The sequence below is a fragment of the Sminthopsis crassicaudata genome, chromosome 3, assembly GCF_048593235.1.
Source record: "Sminthopsis crassicaudata isolate SCR6 chromosome 3, ASM4859323v1, whole genome shotgun sequence".
Classification (NCBI taxonomy): Eukaryota; Metazoa; Chordata; class Mammalia; order Dasyuromorphia; family Dasyuridae; genus Sminthopsis; species Sminthopsis crassicaudata.
In genome coordinates this window covers 9,498,772-9,523,659 of record NC_133619.1, presented here as the reverse complement: position 1 = coordinate 9,523,659, position 24,888 = coordinate 9,498,772, and the positions used below count along the sequence as shown (strand labels likewise).

The following is a 24,888-nucleotide window of genomic DNA, read 5'->3' as shown; positions in this document are numbered from 1 at the left end:
CGTCCTGGCAGAGCCCTCCAGTGCCAAGGAGCTTGCTGCTTCAGGTGGCCGCCCGCCGCGCCTTGGACAGCTCTAGCTGTCAGGAAGTTGTTTCTGCTATTCAGCCACATCTGCCTCCTGCACCTCCCCAAAGTCACTGCCCGGGGCCCGCTCTCCAGAGCCAAGCCAAACAAGGCCGACCCCCACTCTCAAGATTGTTTCCTCTCCATCGCCCCTTCCTCCCCGGCTCCTCCAGGATTAACACCAGAGCTGCTTTGCCAAGCCCTGTGCCAGCCCAGTGGAGCCAATGTTCTAATTAGGGGAAGGCTTTATGGGCACGTCCTCTGGCACACAACCTGTGACCACAGCTCCGGCTGCCTCGGAGCCATCGTCGACTACATCCCCCCATGCCCTCCGTCCTCGGCAAACCCACAAAGTCCTTCCAGATTCCCATCTCACCCAAGCGTGGCGGATGTCCTCTCTGGCTACGTCCTCTGCCAAGCTGTCCGAGGGCTGGGAGGAGGGAGGGAGGTACAGCTCGGAGGACTTCCTTTGGCCTTGAACTCCAGTCCCAGCCAAGGCAACTCAAGGATCCCTTTCAGGCCCAGCTCTAAGCCCCCACAAACTATGGCCAGCTCTAAGCCCTGAGGGCAAAGATGAAGCAAAATGTCAGCTCAGCCCCTCATGTGGAGAAGGAGCAGTCTTCCCTGGGGAACGGAGCAAGCAGCCCTATGCATGGCATATTACGTTAAATAAGTTTTTGTTGATACCCTCTTACATTTCCCAAGTCTCCCTCCTGCACTCTGTCACAGAAAGCCATTTCTTATGAAGAAGAATAGTCCAACAGGAAAAACAAACAAAATTCAGGGAAGCTGCCCAACATCTAGAAGAAGCTGCCACGTCCCGGCCCCAGCTCCGTGTGGCAGCCGCCGCCTCTGACCTGAGACTCGGGGAGACTTCGGACTTCACTTAGTGGCTCTTTCCATTTTCACGGCTGCTGACTTTGTTCTGTGAGTCTTGGTGCAAGCCTTGCCTTGGCTCCCTGCATTCATGATTGCTTACAGTGTAATCCCTCATAGCCACTGGATGGCCACGGAGCTCATTTCTACATCGTTCTGCCACAGAAATGGCCACTATCGATATTTTGGTATAAACGGAGTCTTGGTCACTGATCTCCTTGGGGTACCTACCTAACGGGGGATGTCTGGGCCACACATATATCCCAATGAATGACGAGCAGATCGTATGGAGGGGGAGAGGGATTTAGGGGGGCCGGTGCTGATGGAGCTGGACCCACCCCCGTTTTCTTCAAGTATTGTGCTGATTGTTCTCAAAGGGCCACATTACTCCGGGGGCAAAGGGCAGATTTCTGAGGGGGGTATGGATGCAGAGTAAGGAAACGCTTGCTCCCAAGCAGAGCTGGCCATAAAGGCCTCTGGGAGGCCTTCACCTGCAAGCTAGATGCCCACGTGCCAAGTGGTGGAGAGAGGGGATTTGGCTGGGTAGGTCCCTGCCACCCCCGGGAGATGGCAAAGCTGCCAGACGGGCCCCACGGGCACATCCGGGGTTTGGAGAAAGGCGACGGGGGAAACTGAGCGACGTTTTCTGAATCTGCGCTTGGATGCGAGCTTAGGCGTGTTTCCCGGATGGCCGCCTCCAGGAAAATCTGTGGAAAGAAATGGAAAGGCTGATGGAAGCAGGCAGATGGACCGACTGAAGTCAGCAGACCACAAATGGGCATTGTCGCTTTCGAATGTCCACAAGGGGGCAGTGGGATCCCGGGAATCTGTCAGGAGAGAAGGCAATAAATCACACACAATCCGAGGGGATCTGGGAGGCCCGAATCCCCGGCGAACCCCTGAAGAGGGAACGTGGGGGGGCGGGGCTCAGATGTCGCCACCTGGGGCTTGTCCGGGGCCCGGCACTCTCCACGAAATCCCACCATCTTGGCTCTGTGACTGCTTCGGTGGGTAGGTATTACACGTTGGGTGCTGGCCTCCCCCCAAAATGTGTAAGCTCCCTAGCATGGAGCATTCATTCCTTGTACACAGTAGGCACTTAATAAATGTTGATTGACTAATGCAGCTTTACTAAGATGCCTTTTTCTGTGGGGAAAAACTGTGCTAGGAGGTGAATGTAGGGGCAGCCCGGGGAGGGCAGTTGCCTCTCTGGGGCCCATCTCCATGGGACCATAAGGATGCCCCACTGATCTCTGTATAAGGAAAGCTGAAGGTCACATGATTAAGCGTTTGAGGTCATAGGGCAGAATATATATGTGTATGTGCATACATATACAGGCACAAATACGGGGGATATATATGTATGTGTGTATGCCAAGGAAGCTCCCAAGGCCACATGTTCCACATTACCTTTGAAGGCATCTCCTCAAGGCTTTGATTTAGCTTTGATTTGAAGGCCTTCCAGGAGGGGGGACCCACAACTTCCATTTATACACAGCTCTCCTTTTGAGCAAGCTTGGAAATCTTCGACTTGCCCGGAGTCACGAGTAGTCGATGGACAGGATTTGACTCGGGAAGACCTATGTTGGACAGACGAGCTGGTTCGGATATTCACTAGCTATGTGACTCCCGATAAGTCAGTTAATTTCCCTGGACCTCAGTTTCCTCATCTGTAAAATGAGTAGGTGAGACTCGGTGATCTCTAAGATCTTGTCCGGTTCTAAACTTACGATGCTCTGACATTTTATGAAAATTTCATCTGTGGGGAAGTCAGAATCTGATTCGATTGCCCCCAGTCCCAGGATCTAAGTAGAGACAGATCGCTTCCATAGTCCGGAAGGCTCAGAATATCAGACCTAAGAGTCTAGAATTGAAGCCACGTGCAGTCGGGGGCCTTGGGGAAGCAGGAGCTCACTTTATGCCTTTCCTGATCTCCCCTTTGACCCCTCAAGTTGCTAGGACTCCAGCCCTCTGTAAATGAGGGTTCATCTTTACTGATTTCTGTGCATGATGTATTCCCCACAGGAACGTAAGCGCCTTCAGGCAACTTTGTTTTTGTGTTCATATCCCCGTGCTGAGCACAGTGACGGTCCGAGATTGTCATTCGGTCATTTTTCAGTTGTGTCCGACTCTTGGTGACCCCATTTAGGGTCTTCTTGGCAGAAATACTGCAGTGGTTTGCCATTTCTTTCTCCGGCTCATTTGGTAGATGAGTAAACAAGCTAACGGGGTTAAGTGATTTGTTCAGGGTCTCACAACCAGTAAGTATCCAAGACCAGATTTTAATTTGGATCTTCTCCACTTCAAGTCCAGGCCTTTATCCACTGCCCCACCTCGCTGTCCCCACTTTAAGGTTTACGGAGTACTTTATACACTTTCTCTCATTTGATTCTCACAACAACTTCCTGAGACACGTGCTGAATTACACATGAGGAAACTGAGGCACGGAGATGAAATGACCTGCCCAGGATCACCTGGTCAGAAAGAGTCTGAAACAGGATTTAAAATCCAACTTTCCTGGCTCCAACTCTAACCCTCCATCCACTGGGTCACCCAGTTTGTTGATGGATGGGTTAAGTGGTGTGAACAGAACCGAATAATTCACCAATCTTTTCTTTTACTCGAGGCTTCTCCCCTAATGCTACATGACAAAGTTGTTCACATCTTGGAACTAGCCTTGAGTTCATGGACTGCTGGGAAGCTCGGGGTCCCTCCCCGTGGGGCAGCAGCCCCTTTAGCAGCCCCCAGCCCAGCACTGCCCTGGAACGGAGCTCTGGCTCCCCATAGTTTGAGAAGGCTCGGGGTCACTGGGGCTGACCAGCAGTGGGTCGGGACTTTGCCAGAACTGGCCCCTGAGCCCCAAGTCCTGAGCCCAGAGCCAGGAGCTGGCAGCCAGCCTTCTGGCTTGGGCCGCTCTTCCCTTCATAGCGTGGGGTTTCTGGGAATCGGACTCTTGGCTGCCGACAGCTCAGGGCCCCAGAGACCCTAAAAATTGGCATCTCTGCAAGCTCTTTTCTGCTGTCACAAGCAAGAGCGTGCCCCAGTCCCAGTGGTCAGCACTCGACAACGAGCAACATGGAGCAAAACATCATGGTGTTTTTTTCCTGTAGAAGGTAACGAGCTGAGAGGGAGGCTTTGCTGGACAGAGATTTCTGCTCTAAGGAATATGGAGCTAGGGAGGGCTTAATCCTTGTTCAGGAATTCAATCTAATCCTCCCCCAAGAAGTCACAAAGCACCTACTCGGTGCCAGAAGCAGTATTGCTGGGAAGGCAGGAAGGGCTCAATTCTGTTTCAGCCGTCCTGATGGTGTGCCCATCGTCCCATTGTTTAGACTCCTGGGTGCCCCAGGCAGCTCTCTAAAATTATCAGAAAACAGTCTCCAGCCTGTATTAGGGAGGGAATTCTCCCCCTGGCCATTCTCCACGCCAAGATATGGCAGGTCCACCTCCTATTCTTCTCTGTGTACCAGGCTCTGTGCCAGGCTGGCTCTCGGGCACCAGGACAGAACAAGATGGTTCCTATCTCTTCAAGGGCCTGGGAAGGGGAACAACTTATAAATTGATGAGTAAATACAAGGGATTATAGAATCATAGACTTTAAAAGGAAGGAAGGTAGTCATGGAGTCCCAATTCCTTCACTAATAGAAGAGGAAACTGAGAGACATAAGTAATGTCAAGAGTGACCCTAGGTACATCATTTCGATGCTGTCTGCCTCACGTTCATCATCCATAGAATGGACCTAATCCTATTTACCACTCAGGTTTGTGTAAGGATCAAATGAGATAATATTTGGTTTTTTCTTTTATAAAATTGAATGTATTTAGTATTTTATTTTCCCCAGTGACATGTAAAACCAATTTTTAACATTCATTTTTAGAATTTTGAGTTCCAAAATCTTTCCCTCCATCAATCCTCAACCCCTTCATTGAGAAGGCAAGTAATTTGATATGGGTTACAAATGTGTGGTCATGTAAAACATTTCCATAATAGTTATGTTGTGATTGAAAACATAGACAAAGAAAAATAAAGTTTAAAAAGTGAGCTTCAGTCTGTACTGAGATGCCATCAGTCCTTTTTCTGTGACTGGATAATATCTTAAGTCCTTCAGAGTTGTCTGGGATCATTGTGTTGCTGAGAATAGCGGAACCATTCACAGTTCATCATCCTATAATATTGCCATTACTTGTAAACAGTATTTTTTCTTTGCATCTGTTCATGAAAATCTTTCAAAGCTTTTCTGAGAACATCCTGCTCAACATTTCATTTTTCAAAGTTATTTATTTTATGAAAAACAGAAAAGTAAAATAAAAGAGCATTGTCATGTACCATGTGGAACATCAAGGAAGATTCAAAATCTATAAAAATATTACCAGTTCAAGAAAGGATACAGAATAGTAGGAGAAATTTTATTCATAGTGTCCATCTTTTATTTGCTTCCTTGTAGGTTGTTCTTTTGTCCTGTGCTGTGCACTTTTTTTACTTTATTCTTTTTTTCCCTTTTCTTCCCCTCCACCTATAAATATTTGTGCTTAACTATAGCTTGTTTGGGAGCAAGCAGGATATAGTTAAGCACAAAAAAATATATATATATATATCTACATATATATATATATATCTACTTATATATATATATATGTAGATATATATATACACATACATATACACACACATATATATACATACACAAATATATAAATACACACATACATATATATAAATACACACACACATATATATATATAAATTCACACCTATATACAGACTTACACACATATACATACATACATAGAGCAACATGCATACATATCTGCATACACTTAGCCATATATATTTCCACACACATTTACCCATATGATACATGCATCTAAAATAGTATGGCTGACACATACAATATAGATTTCTCTCTTGATTGAATCTTTAAGTCTGACTTTGTCTAAGATCAGTGATTACTAGCCCCACTTTTTTTAATCCATCCTGCTCCTGATAATCGTTGTAGTGCTCTTATATATCTTGTTCTTTCCTATCTCTACTAACTCTTCTGCTTCCATCCTGCTCCTTCATTTGCCTTGCTATTACTTAACCTCCCCCCACCCATGGATCCCTCCCTTGTCTTCTCCCCTTGCCCTTTGCTTCCCCCTCTACCCACTCCTCCCCTTTATTTAAGATTTTGGAGAGTGCCATACCCTTCCTGGTACATATGTGGTGTTCCCTAATTAACCCATTCCGGATGTAAGTTTTCAGAACTCCGAGCCCTCCTCCCCTCTAATACCTCTGTGCCTATTCTTCCTCTGCACCTCATTTGTGTGACATGATTGTCATTTTTACCTTTTCCTGGGCAATTTTGCTTTTTTATGGCTCAGCAATTCTTACAGAACAAGAATATTCCAGCATAATCACATCCCCCAATTTATTCAGCCATTCCCCTGTTGATGGATATCCCCTCATTTTCCAATTCTTTGCCTTTAGGAAAAAAATGCTTTAAATATTTTTGTCCTTTTCCCTTTTGTTTGGAGACTTAGTGGGGGTACTGCTGGGTCAAAGGGCATGTGTGGTTTTATAGCCCTTTGGGCATAGTTCCAAATTGCTCCACAGAATAGTTGGACCAGTCCATAACTCCACCAACAGCACATTAATGTCCAGAGATAATAGTTGTAAAGTGCTTGGCTCAGTGCCTTCCTTGTGCACACGAAGTGGACGTTTAATAGGCACTTGGAAGAGGGATCCAGGTCTCCCAGTGGCCAGGTGTCTCCATCTGGGGAGTCATCTCCAAAGAATCATTATTTCAGGGACAGTTCCCGGTTCACAGCCGCAAAAACCTTACAATCTCGTGACACTAGAGTTTGACGAACGCAGGAAGGGAATACCAGAGAGAATGCAAGAAGAGGGGATGAAAAGGCCTGGGAAGCCCAGGGATTGCAAAGAGATGGAAAGGACCCAAGGAAAGCTTTCCTCACTTGAGAATTTTTCTAGGTGCCGCTCCAATTTTTGAAAAGGAAAAGAAAATCCTTCCACTCCTGGAAAGTTTGCCTCTTGGAGCCAATCCTGCCACATTCCTGCCATTTAGCACATAGTAGGCACTTCACAGATGCTTATTGATGGAAGGATCCCCAAGAGGAGGTGCCAGGCCAAATCTCTGGGGGAGGCTGTGGAGCTATGGAAAGCATCCAGCCTCGCTTTACCCCACCTGAAAGCCCAAATCCGGTTAAGCAGGGGAGCACCGAATAGGACATGACTGAAGCAACAAGCTCAATTGCTGGCACCGCATTTTAGAGAGAATATTGATCACTTAGAGAAGACGCAGGAAAGGGGGAACAAAATATGATGGACCTGAAGATCAGGACAATTCTTTAAAGGAACTGGGCTTGTTTAATCTGAAATAGAGAAGACCCAAGGGGCTCCTGAGAGATCTGCTCAAGAGTCTCAAGGCCTGTCTTGAGGAAGGATAATTAGACTTATTCCATCTGGTCCTAAAGGGGAAAACCAGAAGCCCTGCATGAAGACAGCATGAGGCAGGGGAAGAAGTGGTGGATTCTGAGTTGGAGAATCTGGGCTCAACTTCACACTCACATCCTTTCTGACCTTAGACACGTGGAAGAGGCTCTCTGGCCTTGGTTTCCCATCTATAAAATCAGGGAATTGGGCCAGATAGTCTCTAAAGGCCCTTCTAACTCTTAATTATGATCCTGCAAAATTGCAGATTTAATTTTGATATAAGGAGAAAGTGCCCAACAAAAGGAAGCTGTCTCTAAGTGGAAGGAATAGCCTCCAGAAGTCTTGGGTACCTCTCTTTGGAGGTCTTTAGGCAGGTATGGAATAGAGGAAGTTCTTGTTCAGGTGTGGGCTTTTGATGGCCACGGGGGCCCTTCCAACTTTGGGATTCTGGCATTCACACGCTTTGCCTCCATTCCTGCTCTCACCGGGACTAATTCTGAATTTGTGTTTCCTTGTGAACCTGCTCCTGACCAAGAGTCTCTGGCCCATCCAAGAACCAAGAGAAGTGAGCCACTTTTCCACCATCCTTAGCTAAGTTTGCAATCTTGTCCCTACCTTGTGGCCCATCCCTTCTAGGGTCCAGAAAACCCCAAGCTGCAGCCGAACCTCAGAATCCCAAAGTTGAAAGGGTTTCCACAGGACTTGTAGCCCAATCTGCACACAACCAAACCTGCCCCCATGATGCCCACTGCCCTCCATCTGGGGATGACTCTAACTGATGAGAAGCTCTTCCCAATATTCAACCTAAATGGCCCCCCTGGCCCTGGTTCTGCCCTCCAGGGCCATGTGGAGCAAAGTGCAACCTTCTTCCATATGACAGCCCTTCGGGCCTTTGAAAAAACCTTCCACATTGCTCCAATCAGTCCAGAATTTGTGAAGTACCTACTATGTGCCACTTCTTGTGATATAAAGACAAAAAAAATAGAGTCTCCCTTACAGTGCTCCGGATCTCCAGGGGGATGGGCCATGTAGACAGATAAGTAGGCTAGAAAAGACACACACCAAAAAACATCAATAAGCACACACAATGCGGAGGGCTGATTAGCAGCAACCCCCTCAATGACAAAGAGGGGGCCACTGAGTTTCTGCTCCATTTCATGCCTTAAGAGCACAAGAAAAAAAAAAAGAAATGGCTATATGGGGGTGGAGTGGGAGGGGGGAAATTGTGTGAAACTTCCAAATAGATTTCACAGCTCTAGATTGCTGTATCTGAGGTTAAGTCAACTTTGGAAAGGTCACAGTTGTTGTCCCATTGAATGCTGAGTTTTTCTAAACTCAGGAGGCAAAAAGGGCTGGAGGCCGGAGGGGAAGGGATTTGATCCCTAAAACCTCATGCTTCACTTCTCCAGAGCTCTGGGAGCTCAGCCCCTTTCCCTGACTCTATCCCAGCCCCGGGAAAAGAGATGACATTCTCCTGAGGTGGGAACAGTTTCCCACCCGTGGGTCTCTTGAAATGTAGCTGGGGCATCTTTCTCAGAACTCGGAGAACCCCGACATTGGGCCTTTTCGAGCCCGGCACGCTCATAGCATTGACTGGTCCTCTACAGCTAGAGGGCGAGGATTCCCAAGGAAGAAGGCAGAGCCTCTTCATTCCCCATTCCCATGCCCCCCTTTCCCAATGTCACTAATGCTTCGGCTGCCCCCATGCAAAGCCATCCTGAGGAGAGTCCTACAGCATCAGCATCAGCATCAATAACATTTCCAGGATGCTCTAAGTTTTCAAAGGCCCCCATGCTTGACAATAACTCTGAGAGGGAGTTTCTTCAGATATTTGTGTCCCTATTTTACAGACGAAGAAACTGAGATTCCAAGAAATATTGTCTGGTCGTACAGCTAGGAACGGAACCCAACTCCACATCCAGCATGGCACCCATTATTCCAGACTGCCTCATTCGCTTCTCGCCAAGTCAAACCTTCCCCACCTCGCCCCTAGAGCTTGTCCCATGTGCTCACTAGTTCTCTCAAGTTCAGACTCTACCCTGATGCTAAAGAGGTATTCCTAAATAATCTAAAATATTCTAATTCCTAAAAATTCTCTAATTCCTGTCCCTCAAAAATAGTCCATGATTCCCCATTACCTTTAGGCCAAAAATCAAAGTCAGAGAATAAGATTTAAAGTGCTCTAAGTTCTGGCTCCCGTCTCCCCTTACAGTCTTATGGGTATCCCATTTTATTCAGTTTGCCCTGCTAGCTATTCTCTGGGGCAGCTGGGGGGCGCTATAATGGACAGTGTACTGGGGTTGACTCATCTTCATGGGTTCAAATCCAGCCTCAGACATTTATTTGCTGTGTGGCCCCAGGCAAGCACTTCCACCTGTTTGACTCAGTTCCTCATTTGTAAAATGAACTCGAGAAAGAAACGGCCAACGGCTCCAGAATCTTTACCAAGAAAGCCTCAACTGAGGTCAGGAAGAGTGGGTCACAACTGAAAGGACTCAACAACAAAAACAATTCCTTGGATGTGTTTATTGGACTCCAGCCTCCGTTCCACGAGAGCTCCAAAGGCACCAGAGGCAAAGTATATATTTACCTCAGGATCATGGAGGGACTTCATGGGTTCTCCCCCAGGGATGACCCTGTGGTGTCTCTGGTCCACGACAAGTTAGAGTTGCCCTCTCCATGGCCAGGAGACTTGACAAACACCTCGTGACCTCTGATAACAATTGGAGGAAACAATGAAGCCTGGGAGTGGAATTGTGGGCCTCTTGAAAAAGTGCTTCGATCACATAAATCTTCATGGTCTTGGGGACATATTTTATCAGAACCCAACAGGATTGGGAAAGGCCCAATGTCTGGGTCCATCAGGCTCCAGGAAAGGTTCTTGTTTGAGGGTCATCATTGCTGATGTGCAAGAAGTCACTGTGGTAGCGATGGTGAAGCGATGGTGGTCAATGCCGGGCTTATGGACCATTTGGTCAAGCTCTAGAGCCTTTGGAGCATCTTCTAAGTAGCATGAGGCAGGGGGAAAAACAAGAGAAAATATAGAATAATCGCACACACACACACACACACACACACACACACACACACACCCCACTAGGACATCTTGCTCAGACCATCAATTGTCACTAAAATTATTCAAACAGAATCCATCAGGAGCAAGCATCATGAGCCACTATTCCTTACGAGAAACAATGGGACGGCAGAATTGCTGATCAGCTTGGGGTTGGTCATCTCCATGTCCCCATCTGTCCCGATTGTTATGGAATAGAGAGGAGTGCCTAAGCAGGAATCACATGTTACAGATTTAGCACCAGATGGGAGGGGGGGGTCTCTAGGCCAACCCCCTCATTGACACCCCAAGAAGGAAAGTGCCCTAAGTTACAGAGCTAGTGAGAAACAGCCACGGTCAAATGCATGTCCCCCACCTTCCAATCCAATTTTCTTCCCATGGTACCACACTGCCTTTGGGCAATATAGGACAAAGTTTACATGATTTATCCAAGGTCACATGGCTACCAAGTGTCTGGATTTGAACTTGGTCTCCATGCCCAGCCCTGTTTACTGAGCCACCTCACGGCCCCAAGCAGGGGGCTACATTTCTGTTGTGACGAAGAACAGAATCTCAGAATTGGAAGGGATCTCATCTTGTCCTGACAACAACCAAACTGGGACAAGGATAGACAAAAGTAGTGGGGTGCAGTGAATAGGGTTCCAGACCTGGTTTCCAATCCTCCTTTACACACTTGTGTGCCCCGAGTTTGATGCCACGAACAAGTTTTATATTCCCAGTTAAAAATCATAATCTTTGGCAGAAATAATAGAAGATAGGAATTCAGTGTTTCTGCTCTTGGCCAATCCCTTCTGCATACTTGGCTCCTTCTCTGGTTAAGCCCTCTTCTTCCTGTTTTTCATCCATCACCAGGATAAGCTCTTGGGCATTTTGGCCCTTGTTCTTCCAAGGACAATTATTCTCTATTGCCTGCCTTGGTTCCTGTCTGCCCTACATTAGGTTTTTCAAATCCGAGTTGGGAATCCCTCGGTCTCCCCCTTTCCTTCCTCATCAGCATCATGGCTGTTTTATCCAAATCCTCCTTGAAACGACTGCCCTGGAGACTTTTTGGCCATTGGATCCCACCCGTCCTTCTCTGAGTGTGTTTCTGACTGTTCCGATCTCTCCCCTTTTATATCTCCCAAATGCTAATGGCCATTCTCCCAAAATTCACCTCATTCCTACTTATTGCTTCATCTACCTTTTGAAGAAAATTCTCATTAAGTCCAGCATTTATCAGTCACTCGGCTGTTAGACCCCAACAGAAGTCTGGGTGGTTGGAGTGGACAGTAAATATCCTATTATGATGCCGTGCCAAGTTTCAATGTACTTTCTCTTCTGCTTCCTTTGGATGGGGAAGAGGAGAGAAGGAGGAGGAGGAGAAGAAGGAGGAGGAAGAGGAGGAGGAGGAGGAGGAGACATTTTTACTTCTCCCTCCTCATCCTTCGCTTTCTTGAGCTCCCTCACATGTCTATAGTCATAGTATAAATGAAATTTCCCTGTTTTTTTATTGTTTCTTTTGAATAACCATCCCTAGCCATACTTCAATCATGTCTCCCATCCCACGCATTCTCAGTGAGTTTGTGTTGTTCTCAAGAGTGGATACCTTAATCATATCATACAACGTGCTCAGGTCAGAAGAGTGGAATCCTTGTGTGCCCTATTTGGCTCTGAAGTTCTGGAAGCAATAACAGGGATTAGTAGATGGAGATGGTAATAATATTAAGGGCTCTATTATTATAGCATGGTCTGAACTAACTGCTCCCAGGGCACACTGGGAGATTCCTGGGCTTCCTTCTGACTCTTGGGATTCTGTGATTCAAAGAGAGCAATGATGCTCTTGTGGAGGCCCGAGAATTCCTTCAAGATCTGCAGATGATCCAGGGAGGATCCTCTTAGGATGGAGCCTCCAGCCACAAGTTTGTCACTGTTGAGAGCTCAAAGCAGCTTTTTGAAATCCTAGTAGTAACTGGGGAAGCCCATAACTGGGGGAGCAGGCCATTGAAGGATTGTGGTTGCCCACCACATGGCACTTCCCTTAAATCACCAAAGGCAGTTCTCTAAGGGCACTCAGTGCCAGGCGTAATGTTCCAAGGACTGTCAGAAGCCGCAGGAAACAGATCAAAGAGTTATGGCTTCTCGGTGTCCATCTACCTGGATACTGATGATTGACTCCAACGACCCAGATTAACATTGGGGTTGGCTCTTTGCTAACAGCAGGGTGATTGATAAATGCTGGGCTTGATGATAATTCTCTAAAAGACAGATGAAGCAATAAGTAGAAATAATGTGAATCTTGGGGAGAATAGCCATTAACATTTGGGAGAGGTAAAAGGGGAAAGTTCAGATCAATCAGAAACGTACTTGGGATTTGTGGAGGACAGATTTCAAAGAAAAAGGATAGGTGGGTGCCAATGGCCAAAAATTCTAAAGTGGATGGAGTCCTGGAGGATGGGACCTGAGTTTTTCAGATGTGGGTTGAACTAGATGGTTGCTGATGTCCTTCCCTTTCTTAGATATTGGGATCTCCATGGCTATGGGACACTTGTGGGGTCAGCAGGATGACTTATCAGCTAAAGTCCTTTTTATTATCAGATTAAACCCTGAGACTAAAAGTTCCCAGGTTCACTAGTTCTAATACTTAGGAGATTCGATGATTGGTGAGCTTGAGCCTTCTGGGAAAGGGCAAATGTCAGCACCTCAATCCTCTGGGATAAGGAATCAGAGAAAGATGATACCATGGCTGAGCCCAGTGTCCATGAGCTCTCCCTTACCTCTGAGCTGGGCAGCTGGCCCTCTGTCTATGGTATGATATGGTATGGGATCACTCTTTGCCCCCTGGTCTAGTCTGGGGAGGTCAAGTGCAATTAGACCTAGCTGGGGACGTGATCTCCTTTGGCCAAGGCATGAGGAATCATGGCAATCAGAAAGAAGTATGAGATGCAACACCTAGAAGGACAGGACTAAACCCAGACCTTAGTGCAAAGATTCTGCTTAATTAGGACAGCCGAGAATAGGGCAGATTCCTCTTGAAATTATTCCTTTGGGGAGCCTATTGGGCTCTTGGTCCACTCCATCTGCATCTTTTCAATCCACAAGTGACTCATCATCCAGAAAACACAGGACCTGTCTCTGACTGGCCCTGCCCTTGTCTGAGTTCCTGGATCTAATTGGCAATCACAATAAGCTCTCTGAATTCTAAGGTCAAACCTTCCACGGTGTCCAGTAAGGGGATTCCTCCATTAGCAATAGCGTCACATGTTGAGGGCCCGTCCCCTCCCCTCCCTGATAAGTGAAATATGACCAGAACAACTTTAGTGTGGCCACCTGGGAATTCTTGGGGTGGAAGGCCCAGTACAATTTGCTCTGAGCCAGGAGCACAGCTGGCTATTCAACTGGGCCAGAAAATTGTTCCAGAATCTGCAACCACCTTCCCCAGACTGTGAGACCATGTTCCCGGTCTGTGTCCAATCATTTGAGCACCAAAAACAAGCAGGATGGAGCACAGTTTCAAATCAACTTTGTAATTCATCATGTGAAAGTAGTATAAGTCTTTGAGACCACTTGTGTTGGGTGGGAAAGGGTACCTGTTACTTCAATAAAAATTAGCCTTTCATTTAGCTGGACTCTTTGTCCAGGCTGTAATATGCAGCTGGATGGAGAATTGACAGAGCTTATCCTTCAGTACATGTACCTTAAGCCAGCACAGAGGAGAAAAGGAGCAAAGTGGATTGTCTTTAAGAACTCTCGATGGTGTTTTAATGAACTTGTTCTGATACAAAGGTTCATATGGTACCAGATACTCCGCAGATGCTTGTTCATGGGGACACAGATTTAGAGCTGGAAAAGATCTTTAGAAGTCCTCAAGTCTGCCCCCCAGATGGGGAAGCTGAGGCTCAAAGAGGTGAGGTCATCTGCTCAGGGTTACATGGTTGGTAAGCATCTGAATCAGGATTTGAATTTATCTTTCTCTTTCATTCCATAAGAGACTGACCACATGTTCTTGAAGCTCTAGATTCAAAACAGAGATTCAGGTGTTTCTGCCCCTGTTGGACTTCTTCAAGTCAGGGACAGCTAAAGGTGGTTGTGGGGGGGGAGTGGTCCTCAGCTCCTCTGGGAGAGATGGGGGAGGAAGAGCAGGAAGTGTCCTGGGCTTCTCCCAAAAAACTATGGAGAGGGGAGTCATGGGCTCCTCTAGAAGTTGTGGGAGGGGTCTTGGGCTTCTTTAGATGGGGTGGGACTGGAGGGTCCTGTGTTTCTCCAGGAAAGGCTCTGGGTTGGGGAGGAGTAGGATCTTGGATTACTGCAGAATAGATTCTGGGGTTATCCTGGGCTCCTCCAGGAAAGGCTCTGGGTGGGATGGGGCTAAGAGTGGTGTCCTGGGTTCCTGCAAAAGAGATTTGGGAGTGGGGTCCTGGTGTCTTCCAGGAAGGGCTCTGCGTACTTGGGGGTGGGTTCTAGGCTCCTGCAGGAGAGATTTTTTTGTGGGGGAAGTGGGTCCTGGGCTCCTGCAGGAGAGATTTTGAGGGGAATGGGTCCTGGGCTCCTGCAGGAGAGATTTTGAGGGGAATGGGTCCTAGGCTCCTGCAGGAGAGATTTTTTGGGGGGAGAGTGGGTCCTGGGCTCCTGCAGGAGAGATTTTGAGGGGAATGGGTCCTGGGCTCCTGCAGGAGAGATTTTTTGGGGGGAGAGTGGGTCCTGGCCTCCCGCAGGAGAGATTTTGAGGGGAATGGGTCCTGGGCTCCTGCAGGAGATATTTTGAGGGGAATGGGTCCTGGCCTCCCGCAGGAGAGATTTTGAGGGGAATGGGTCCTGGGCTCCTGCAGGAGATATTTTGAGGGGAATGGGTCCTGGCCTCCCGCAGGAGAGATTTTGGGGAGAGTGGGTCCTGGGCTCCTCCAGGAAGGGCTCTGGGCAGAGCTGGGGGTGGAGGAAAAACTGCTGGCTTTGACATTGAGCTGGGAGCAGGGCTCGGGCAGTGCCTCCCAGCTCCAGCTGCTGCTGACGTCAGCAACACGGAGGGGAGGCCCGAGATGCTCCAGCTCCCCTCAGGCCCTGAGTGTGCGGCCGAGCAGCAGCAGCAGCTGGATCCCATTACCCTGGCAAAGGCTCCTCGGCCACGGCTTTGCTAATAAGTGACCTACTGTAAACGTTAGCAATGACTGAAGTTTATGAATGTAGAGCGGCCTTCCCGTTAACATGTGGCGCCTCCGATACCCTGGGGTGAAGGGGAGAAGGGGGGAGGAGGAGGAGGAGAAGGAGATGGAGGAGGGGAGAAGACATGAGATGGGGAAAGAGAAGGAGCAGAGAGGGGGAGGGGAGGAGGAGATGGAGGAGGGGAAAAGACAAGAGATGGGAAAAGAGAAGGAACAGAAAGGGGGGAGGGGAAAAGAAGAAAGGAACGCCTTTGTTCACTGGGACAGCTGTCTCTGCAAGACATGTCTGTGTCCAGCTCCCTGAAAGCCCCCCAAGTTCATGGGGAGCCCAGGTTGGCAGTGGGCTGGGAGTCCCTTTGGCTCCAAATTCCTCATTTTACAGAGAGGGGAAACTAAGTCTCAGGGAGATTTAAAAGATTTGAGATCAGAAAATATGGAGCTAGAGGAGGTCCTGCAGATCACCTAGTCCAGAAGTTCCATGGACAGATTTCTGAGGGTCCAGGAACCCGGATAGAGAAAATAGGACTTCTTTATTTTCACTAATCCTGTTTCTTTTCCTTTAATGCATTTTAAAACATCATTCAGGATCCACAGACTTCAGCAGACTGTCCGAGGGGGCCAGGACACACACACAAAAAAAGCTTAAGAACTTCTGATCTAGTTCAATCACTTTATTTTGAAGAGAACAGAGGTCCAAGGTCACGCAACCGCTAAGTTAAGGAACTGAGATTTGAACTCAAGGATCTGAGTCTTCCCGACTCCTGATACGTTCGCATATGTCTATCTGTACAGGATAATTTTTAAAGTTTATTTTTAATCCGCATTGCTTCATGAATCATGTTGAGAGAGAAAAATCAGAGCGAAAGGGAGACACCGTGGAAGAGAAAAAAGCATTGAGCAGAGCATGTGTTAGTTTACATTATACAGAATAACTATAATAAAGATATTCAGTCGCCCATTTAGCTGCCGTGTGATCCCAAACCCAGGCAGCCTGAACCCAGGCGTGCCTCAGTCTCAGCGGGAACAGGGACAAGTCAGCTGTTTGGGCCAAAACCTCCCATGGGTGCACATTCCCTCCAGCTGCAATTCCACTCCTGGCTTCCCGAAGGGTCAATATCCAGGCCATGGGGGAACTGGGGGTCCAAGGTGTCCCATTCTCTTTCAATTGCTCTTCTTGGATCATCTTCTCTAGCACTGCCCAGGCTGCTTTCCAACACAGCCTCCAAGGGAGGCCCATGGGCTGGGCCCAAACCTCCTGTCCTTGAGCAGTGGAGAAGAGGCAAGGGCAGCCAGTCCACAAGCACCAAGCACTTGTTATGTGCCAGAGATAGGAGGAAAGGCGAAGGCGATAACTCTCCTCGAGGGTCTTATCCTCTAATGGGGCAGGACACAGAAGAAACAAGACCGATCTAGGGAGTATATGGCAGTCATGGCAGAGAGAAGGCCCTGGGGGGGGGGGGGCAGAGTAGGAGGGAAGCTCGGAAGAGAGAATCCCAGGCCTGAGAGATGGCCCGTGAGAATCCGGAATGTGGGACAATGGGGGCACTCGTGAGAACCACCACCAAGGGCCAGACTGGGGCTCAGAGGGTGTGTGGAGGACAGGAAGGGATGAGAGTCCGGAAGAGGGAGGAGGCACCCCGGCCTGCGAAGAGCTTTAACAGACACAGGGCTTGGGATTTGATGCAGAAGGGGATGGGGAACCACGAAGCAGCTTGAGGAAAAATGGGGGTTGGGGCAGAGAGAGGAGCAAGGCAGGGCTTTAGAGAAATCCCTTTGACAACTGAGTGAAAATAGTCCCCCGAAGACTGTCGATATACTAGAGGCGTGAGGCAATAAAGGGCCGAGCCAAGGAGGTGGGCTGTGTGAGAAGGGACCCGAGTGATTAGTGACTCTGGGATGGTAAAAGTAACAAGATTTGGCAGCAGGCTGCCTCTGAGGGGGTGCATAAAACACCAAGGTTGTGGGCTTGGAGACCTGGGGGGAGAGGGGGGCCCTCTCAGTGACAAAAAATTCGAGTTTGGGGGAAGGAGGGACAATGAAGAGTCAAGAGCGAGATGGCTGTGAGATGGTCAATTCAAGTACCCCGAAGTCCCAGGCCCAACATTCACCCAGTTCCAAGATCATCCTCCCAGGCCCTTCCAAGGTCATTTCTCCGTCCCCAGCCCTCTCCTTTTGTTTATTGGTTGAAACCACCTTGATGCTCCCATCATTTATGAACAAGGCTGGCTTAAGAGCTGGGGCCGAGGGCTGGGACACAAATATAACTGTCACCTACTGACTGAGACAAGGGTGACCAAACACAGAAGCACCCATAGGCTGGAGTGGTATTGAGGTAAGCTGTCCTCCCCCAGAGTCTCTGCCCCAACATGTTACAAATTTACATGCATGCACCCACACACACACACGCACACACACACACACGCACTCACAAGTGCGCACTCACACACACACGCACTCACACGTGCGCACTCACACACGCACTCACACGTGCGCACTCACACACGCACTCACAATCTTGGATGAACTTTGCCCAATCTTCTCTAGGATCTTCCAAGGTCTGGGTGCTTCTGATACCTGCCTCACCCCCCAAATGTATCAGGAAGCCTCTGTGATGAAATAATAGTAGGAATAAGGCAGAAAATGGGGATTCGGGGATAATTCTTACCTCGATTGCCATGTGTCACTAGTTCACTAAGCCTATTCCCTCCTCCATAAAATAGGGAAATAGTGCCCAAAGCCCTCCAGCTTTTTAGAAACAAATCACAAAAAATGGCCACCAGTCAATCAATCAGCTTTGGTGGATTTATACCCATTTTCCCATGGGTTTTTTTCCTTCATCCCTTTGAGGAAGACACTACCGCCCTTGTGTACCTCATTAAACAAATGAGGAAACAGAGGCTAGGGGAGGGACGTTGACACCTCGGTCCTACAGCTGGCATTGGAAGCCACGTCCTTATGGAGGAGTTCTCTGTCACCCACATGCCAACTGCCTCAGTGCCCAACCCTCACGTTGCACCTTGCCCTACATGGGACTCACCACATGCTTTGGGGGGGGGGGGTCCCTCCAGTCCATCCACGAGGAAGTCATCTGCACTAAACCCCTGTTCTCTCTTGAATCCAATGCTTGGGCTAGGAAGAATGACTTGAGGATCATGGAGTTTGAGTTCTCAAAAAAAAAAAAATCCAGGGAACTGAGTTGACAGAAAGGGAAAAAGGAGTCAATTCACTGAAATGGACCCCAGGATCATCAGCCCAGAGCTGGAATAGACCTAAAGGTCATCTAATATAGCCTTCACATTTTTCAAATGGGGAAACTGAGGCTCAGAGACATTAAGTGGTTTACACAAGGTAATATTGGGCAGAGCCTAAAATCTGAACTTGGGGCTTGTGGTGTTATGTTCAACATTCTTCTCACTGCATCCACATGGGTGTACTATCAGGAGCAGACAGAACTGGTTCTGGAACCCAGGGATCCTGATTTCCGGTTCTCATTCAGGCTGCAACATTCTTGAGGATGGGGGATAAGGATCATATGGAAGAATGAAAGAGAGAAAAAAGAGGGAGGGAAGGAAGAAAAGAAAGAAGGGAGAAAGGAAGGGGAAGAATGAGAAAAGGGAGAGACAAGGAAGAGAGGGAGGAAAAAGGAAGATAAAGGAAGAAGAGGGGAGGAAATTAGAAGGAAGGAAGAAGGGAAAGAAGGAAGGAAGTGAGGGAGGGAGGGAAGGAGGGAGAGGAGGAGGAAGAGGGAAAGAAGAAGGGAAGGAGAGAAGGAAAGGAGGAGGAAAGAAAGGAAGAAGAAAAAAGAGGGAGAAAGGGAGGAAACAATCACTTCTTAAGCATCTACATACATAGTGCCATATACTGGTAAGTGCTTAACCAATATCCCATTTAACAATTCATAAAATTATCTACTTTGATCTTTGGGAAGACGCCTTCTTTGCAGCCTTTGAGTCCATATGAGAACAAATGAGGTGCTTTTCGTAGCTGTTGTGCAGAAAACCCAAAGTGATCGTGCGTTTCTCCCTCCTCCCACCTGTCAGCTCGCTCCTCCCACACTTTCCCCAGGCCTGGTGAATGTCTAAAAGACCTGCGGGCCCTGCCCTCCCCCCAGGACCCAGGACTCTAACCAGAGGGTTAGGAAAAGCAGGCTTCATTTCGGATGAGCCCCTGGGGACATGCAGCGCCTCCCCTCCTTCCCTGGAGCCTTTTTCTCTACTTCAGCAGAGAGTTCTCTGCTCCCATCCTGCCTCTATCACTTCCTGCTTGTGTGACTTCTGGGCCAGCCATTTACCTCTTTGTGCCTCAGTTTCCTCATCTGTAGAATGAGATTCAATCGTCTCCGGTGCCCATTCCAGGCCTCTGGACATGTTTGTCCTCAGCTGTAGAATCAAGAGTGGGACAGGTGACCTCTAAGGGACTCCCATCCCTAAAAAGATGCTGCTATGTCCTGGCCCCCTTCCCATCCCCATTCATGCTTGAGGCAGAGGTGAAAGGTGAATCTTTGGAGGGGGGTCACTTGGCTCACACAGAATATGGGGGTCTCTTTGTGGCCATGAATTACAGTCACCCTGCGGCCTTCGCTGGTCCTGGTGCTGGATGGGAGGTTTTGTGATGCTCTTTGGTTGCGTACTTTCCAGAAATTAGAAGACACGGTCCTGAGCCCAGAGGCCAAGAGCGAAGACAGAACCCTGACAATCCAGGGTGAGGGTGGCCGGCCCCCGCCCACCCCAGTCCCTGCCCGGATTCGGCAGATTGTGGCTGGCAGCCTGGTGGAGGACCCCCTCCAAGGTAAAAAGTCTGAGATCTCCTGGACCTAGACACATCAACTCCACCACTCCACGCTGATCCCTACCCTGGCCATTTATCTCCCATCAAGGCCCCTGCTTGGGCAGCCCCCCATTCCCAGAATGCTTTCCTCCCTCCAAGCTGGTGTTTCACTGACCCCAGTGCTGCTACCTATTGATGGCCTCTCCACATCCCCCTAAAGGGTGTATCACTCCCCTGAAAACCATTTGCACTTTGCCTACTTTTGTATTGACTTTGAACCGTCTCCCATGGCAAAATGTAAGCACCTTGAGGACAGGGCCCCTTTCTCTAGCACAGCCTGTTACATGTGGGTGCCTAAGAAATGCTTGTGGGATAGATGGAGAGTCAAAAAAGGATTTATTAAGCACCTACTATGTGCCACATAAATGGATAGATAGAATTTCAATGATCACAGAAAAGTTCCCATGAAGCCACTGAAGTAGCCAACCAGATTTTTTAAAAAGCAAACAGGAAAAACAGATTCTGCTCTACAGAGTGACAGCTTCTCCTGGGATAGCCATGGCACTGCCAATCTTCATGGGAGTCTCGTTTATTATGGTTGCACCACATCTCTCTCGTGCACTGTCTTGCCACTAAAACTTGCTAACTTTTTTTACGAAGGAAGGAAGGAAGGAAGGAAGGAAGGAAGGAAGGAAGGAAGGAAGGAAGGAAGGAAGGAAGGAAGGAAGGAAGGAAGGAAGGAAGGAAGGAAGGAAGGAAGGAAGGAAGGAAGGAAGGAAGGAAGGAAGGAAGGAGATATAAGGAAGGAAGAGAAGTCAAATCTCGTGTCAGTGGCCAATTTGGCATCAATCCCTTTATTTTCATGTCTCTGCAGTCTTTGGAGAGGCTCCTGGGGAATCCTTAATCCCAGGCTGGGCCATGGTGGAGCTTCCCCCACCCCATTAGTCACTTATGTTTGACTCATCCTTCTCCAGGGTCTCCAGACAGTTTTCACCATTTCACCTCCCCACCCTGACCCTGAGGAAAACAAAAGATAAAGGTCTCTTGACTAGGATCTTTACTGTCTGGGAAGCTCAGGGTCTTTAGAAGTTTGCTTATAATCCAATCCAGGAATCTGAATTCAAAGGTAGAACCTCTGCCTGCCATAGACCACTGCAGGAAAGGCCCACCATCCTCTTCTGCCTTTGTCCAATAATACATCCATCTTTTCTCTGCCATTAGGTCTCTGGGAAGCGCCTTCTAGAGTCAGCGTGCAGGAGGAAAATCAGCTCTTGCAGGATGAACTCTCAAGGCTCGAGGACCTCTTGGCCCAGACCCGGGCTGAAAGGGATGAGTTTGCCAGCAAACACCATGCAGTCAGTGAGAGGGTAAGAGAGCACTCCAACTGAAATCCATTGTCATTCACAGGAAAAGAAGTTGGGGAAGGTCAACCCTCCGTCTAAGCACATGGTTTCTTTGGATTCCCAGACATACATAACTTCGGTCGGAAAGAGACTCAGAGATCATTTAGCCCAACATCCTCATCGTTATTATTGATGAGGAAACTGAGGCACAAAAAGGGGACTTGGGCTAATCAACATCAGATCTCAACTTACTTCTCTAAATCACCCTCTATGTCCTCGTATCTTTTGGGAATACATGTTGTTTTTGAAATACATTTATTTGGTCTTTCTTTATGTCACAATAATTGAGTATTGTGGGAGTGGGAAAAAGCTACCTCTCCCCTCTCTGGCTTGAGCCTGCCCTTCCTTAAGCAAAATATGCCAGCCAGAGATAGAATCTCAATGTTGATAAAACTTGTCATAGCCATCTCTGGCATAAGTATGGAGAGACACTTCATTGTTATTTCTCTGGGACTCAGAATGAGTTTTCAGTCATTTCAGAATTGAGTTTTCAGTTCATCTAAAAAAAAAAAAAAAAACAGACTTTTGTTGACATATTTCATTACCATAATATCTATGTATCCTTCCATTCCCTCTCAAGAACTGTACCATATGATAAATGGTATTTTTTGGAGAGGGAAAAACAAGATAATTTCTCAATACATTGGAAAACCCTGGACAATGTATAATCCCTGAAGATCCCCCACTTCCACCAAGAGATGGATTGGGGGGTTGTCCTCTCATATTTTTCCTTTCTAATCCAGTGATTTTTATAATTTTGTTACATTCACTCTTGATTTTTTGGTATGTGTCATTCCTTCCATTGGTTTTTTTAATCTTAATCACTGATTGGGTCAGTTTCAGTCAAACTGAGACCTGTTAAAAGACGTTAGCTTGAAAAAGTCAAGGTCTCCCATTGAGTCCAAGGCCATCACCAGTCATCCTGATCTATGTCTGGTCACTGGACTCAGATGGCTTTGGAGGGGAAAGTGAAGCTAGAGACTTTGTATAACTTTCACTCCCTTAAATCCAAGTTCATTAGCATTTCATAGCATTACCTCCCCAGTGTCAGGGTACTCTTCCAGAACAAAAACCAATTACAACAGTAACGTTTTAATCACTGTGTGTATTGTTTTCCTGACTCTGCTGACTTTATATCTACTGACTTCTCTGTGTTCACTCTATGCACCACTTTTTACATTACAGCTATATTCCATTACACTCATGTACCACAATTTGTTTAACCATTATGGACATCAACTTTGATTCCAATTCTTCTCTCTCTCTCTCTCTCTCTCTCTCTCTCTCTCTCTCTCTCTCTCTCTCTCTCTCTCTCTGTCTCTGTCTCTCTCTCTCTCTCTCTCTCTCTCTCTCTCTCTCTCTCTCTCTCTCTCTGTTTCTGTCTCTCTGTCTCTCTCTCTCTGTCTCTCTCTCTGTCTCTCTCTCTCTGTCTCTCTCTCTCTGTCTCTCTCTCTCTCTCTCTCTCTCTCTCTCTCTCTCTCTCTCACACACACACACACACACACACACACACACACACACACACACATACACACAACAGTTTGGAGCATGTGGAGACTTTTTTCCAATGTCTTTTTTGGGATATAAGTCCAGTAATGGAATTTTTGATTCAAAGAATATGGAACATTTTAGTCACTTTGTTTTCATAATTATAAATTGCTATCCAAAAGAGTTGCACATTTCACAACTTCATTAACAATGTATTAATGTACCTATCTTTCCACAACCCCTTCATGATTTGGAGGGATCATTTTTTCCTGTTGGCAAAGTGTGAGGTGAAATCTCAGAGTTGTTCTGATTTATGTGTCTCTTTTTAGAGATTTGGTATTTTTTTTCACGTGGCTTTGAATATCTTTCTGTTCTTTTGAGAACTGTTTATTCAAATCCTATGACCTATTCATATCCTTTGAACCTTTATTTATTGGAGAAATAGCTATTAGTCATACACACATACATAAACATATGTATACATACACATATGCGTATATATTTGTTAAAGAAATTTGATAAAAAAAATTTTCCCATTCAACTTTCTCCCTTCACATTAATGTTATCTATGCAATGTTTGGTTTTAACTTCAAAGTTATCTATTTTATCTTATGTAATTTCCTTTATCTCCTATTTAGTTAAGCACACATCTCTAAAGTATTGCTATGAAATTATATAATCTGTTTACTCCTAATCTGTTTTACAGTCTAATCTTTAATATTATATCCCATTTTGGATATATTCTGTAATGTGGTGTAAGATGTTGATATAAGCTTAATTTCTGATAGACTACTTTCTAGTTTTCCCAGGAGATTTTTTTTTTTATCAGAGAGGAAGTTTTCCCCCCCAGTTAATTTATGTTTTCAACTTTATCAAACACTGAATTATTGAATTCTATTGTTTTTAATCTCCCTTGTCTAATCTATTCCATTGATCTATCTCTCTATTCTTTGACTAATACCATATGGTTTTGATGACTTCTATTTTATAATCTAGTTTCAAGAATGGAAGTGCTATTCCCCTTCTTCATCCTTATTTCTTTTCATCACTTCCCTTGACATTCTAGATCTTTTGTTTTTCTAAATGAATTTTGTTATTATTTTATCAAATTCTGGAAAGTATTCCCTTGGTAATTTGATTGGTATAGCACTGACTATAAATTTAATATCATCATTTTTATTACATTGGCACAACACAGCCATGAGCACTGAATATATCTCCTATTTAGGTCCCTTATTTAAGGAATGCTTTCTAATTGAGTTTATAAAGGTCTTTTGTGTGTTTTGGGAGATTGATCTCCAAAAGATTTTGCTGAAGCTATTATCTCATCTTTGCTGATTTCCTGGGTTTTCCAAGTAAACTTTCAAATCATCAACAAACATGGATAGTTTTGTCTCCTCTTTATCTATCTTTACCCTTTAGTATCTTTAATTTCTTTCTCTTGTCATATTGCTTTTGCTAGCATTACAAGAACTATGTCAAATGATAGTGGGGAGAGGAAACATCCTTGTTTCACTCCAGTATTTATTGGACAAGGTTTTAATATATTCCCATTGTGTATGATGTTTGTTTGGGACTTTAAATAAATATTATTTGAGATATTTTTAAAGTCTCTCTCTATGCCTATACTTTGTAAGGTTTTTAGCATAAA

General features: G+C 46.6%; 1 protein-coding gene across 1 annotated transcript in view; it reads left to right on the top strand.

The window, feature by feature from the left end:
* CROCC2 (ciliary rootlet coiled-coil, rootletin family member 2) overlaps window positions 1-24,888 on the top strand; it is a 138,383-nt gene that overhangs the window by 14,871 nt on the left and 98,624 nt on the right. The window contains exons 2-3 of the mRNA XM_074297988.1: window positions 20,217-20,367; window positions 21,568-21,713. Of these exons, the coding sequence (XP_074154089.1) occupies window positions 20,217-20,367; window positions 21,568-21,713 (297 nt within the window). The remainder of the gene's footprint in view (window positions 1-20,216; window positions 20,368-21,567; window positions 21,714-24,888) is intronic.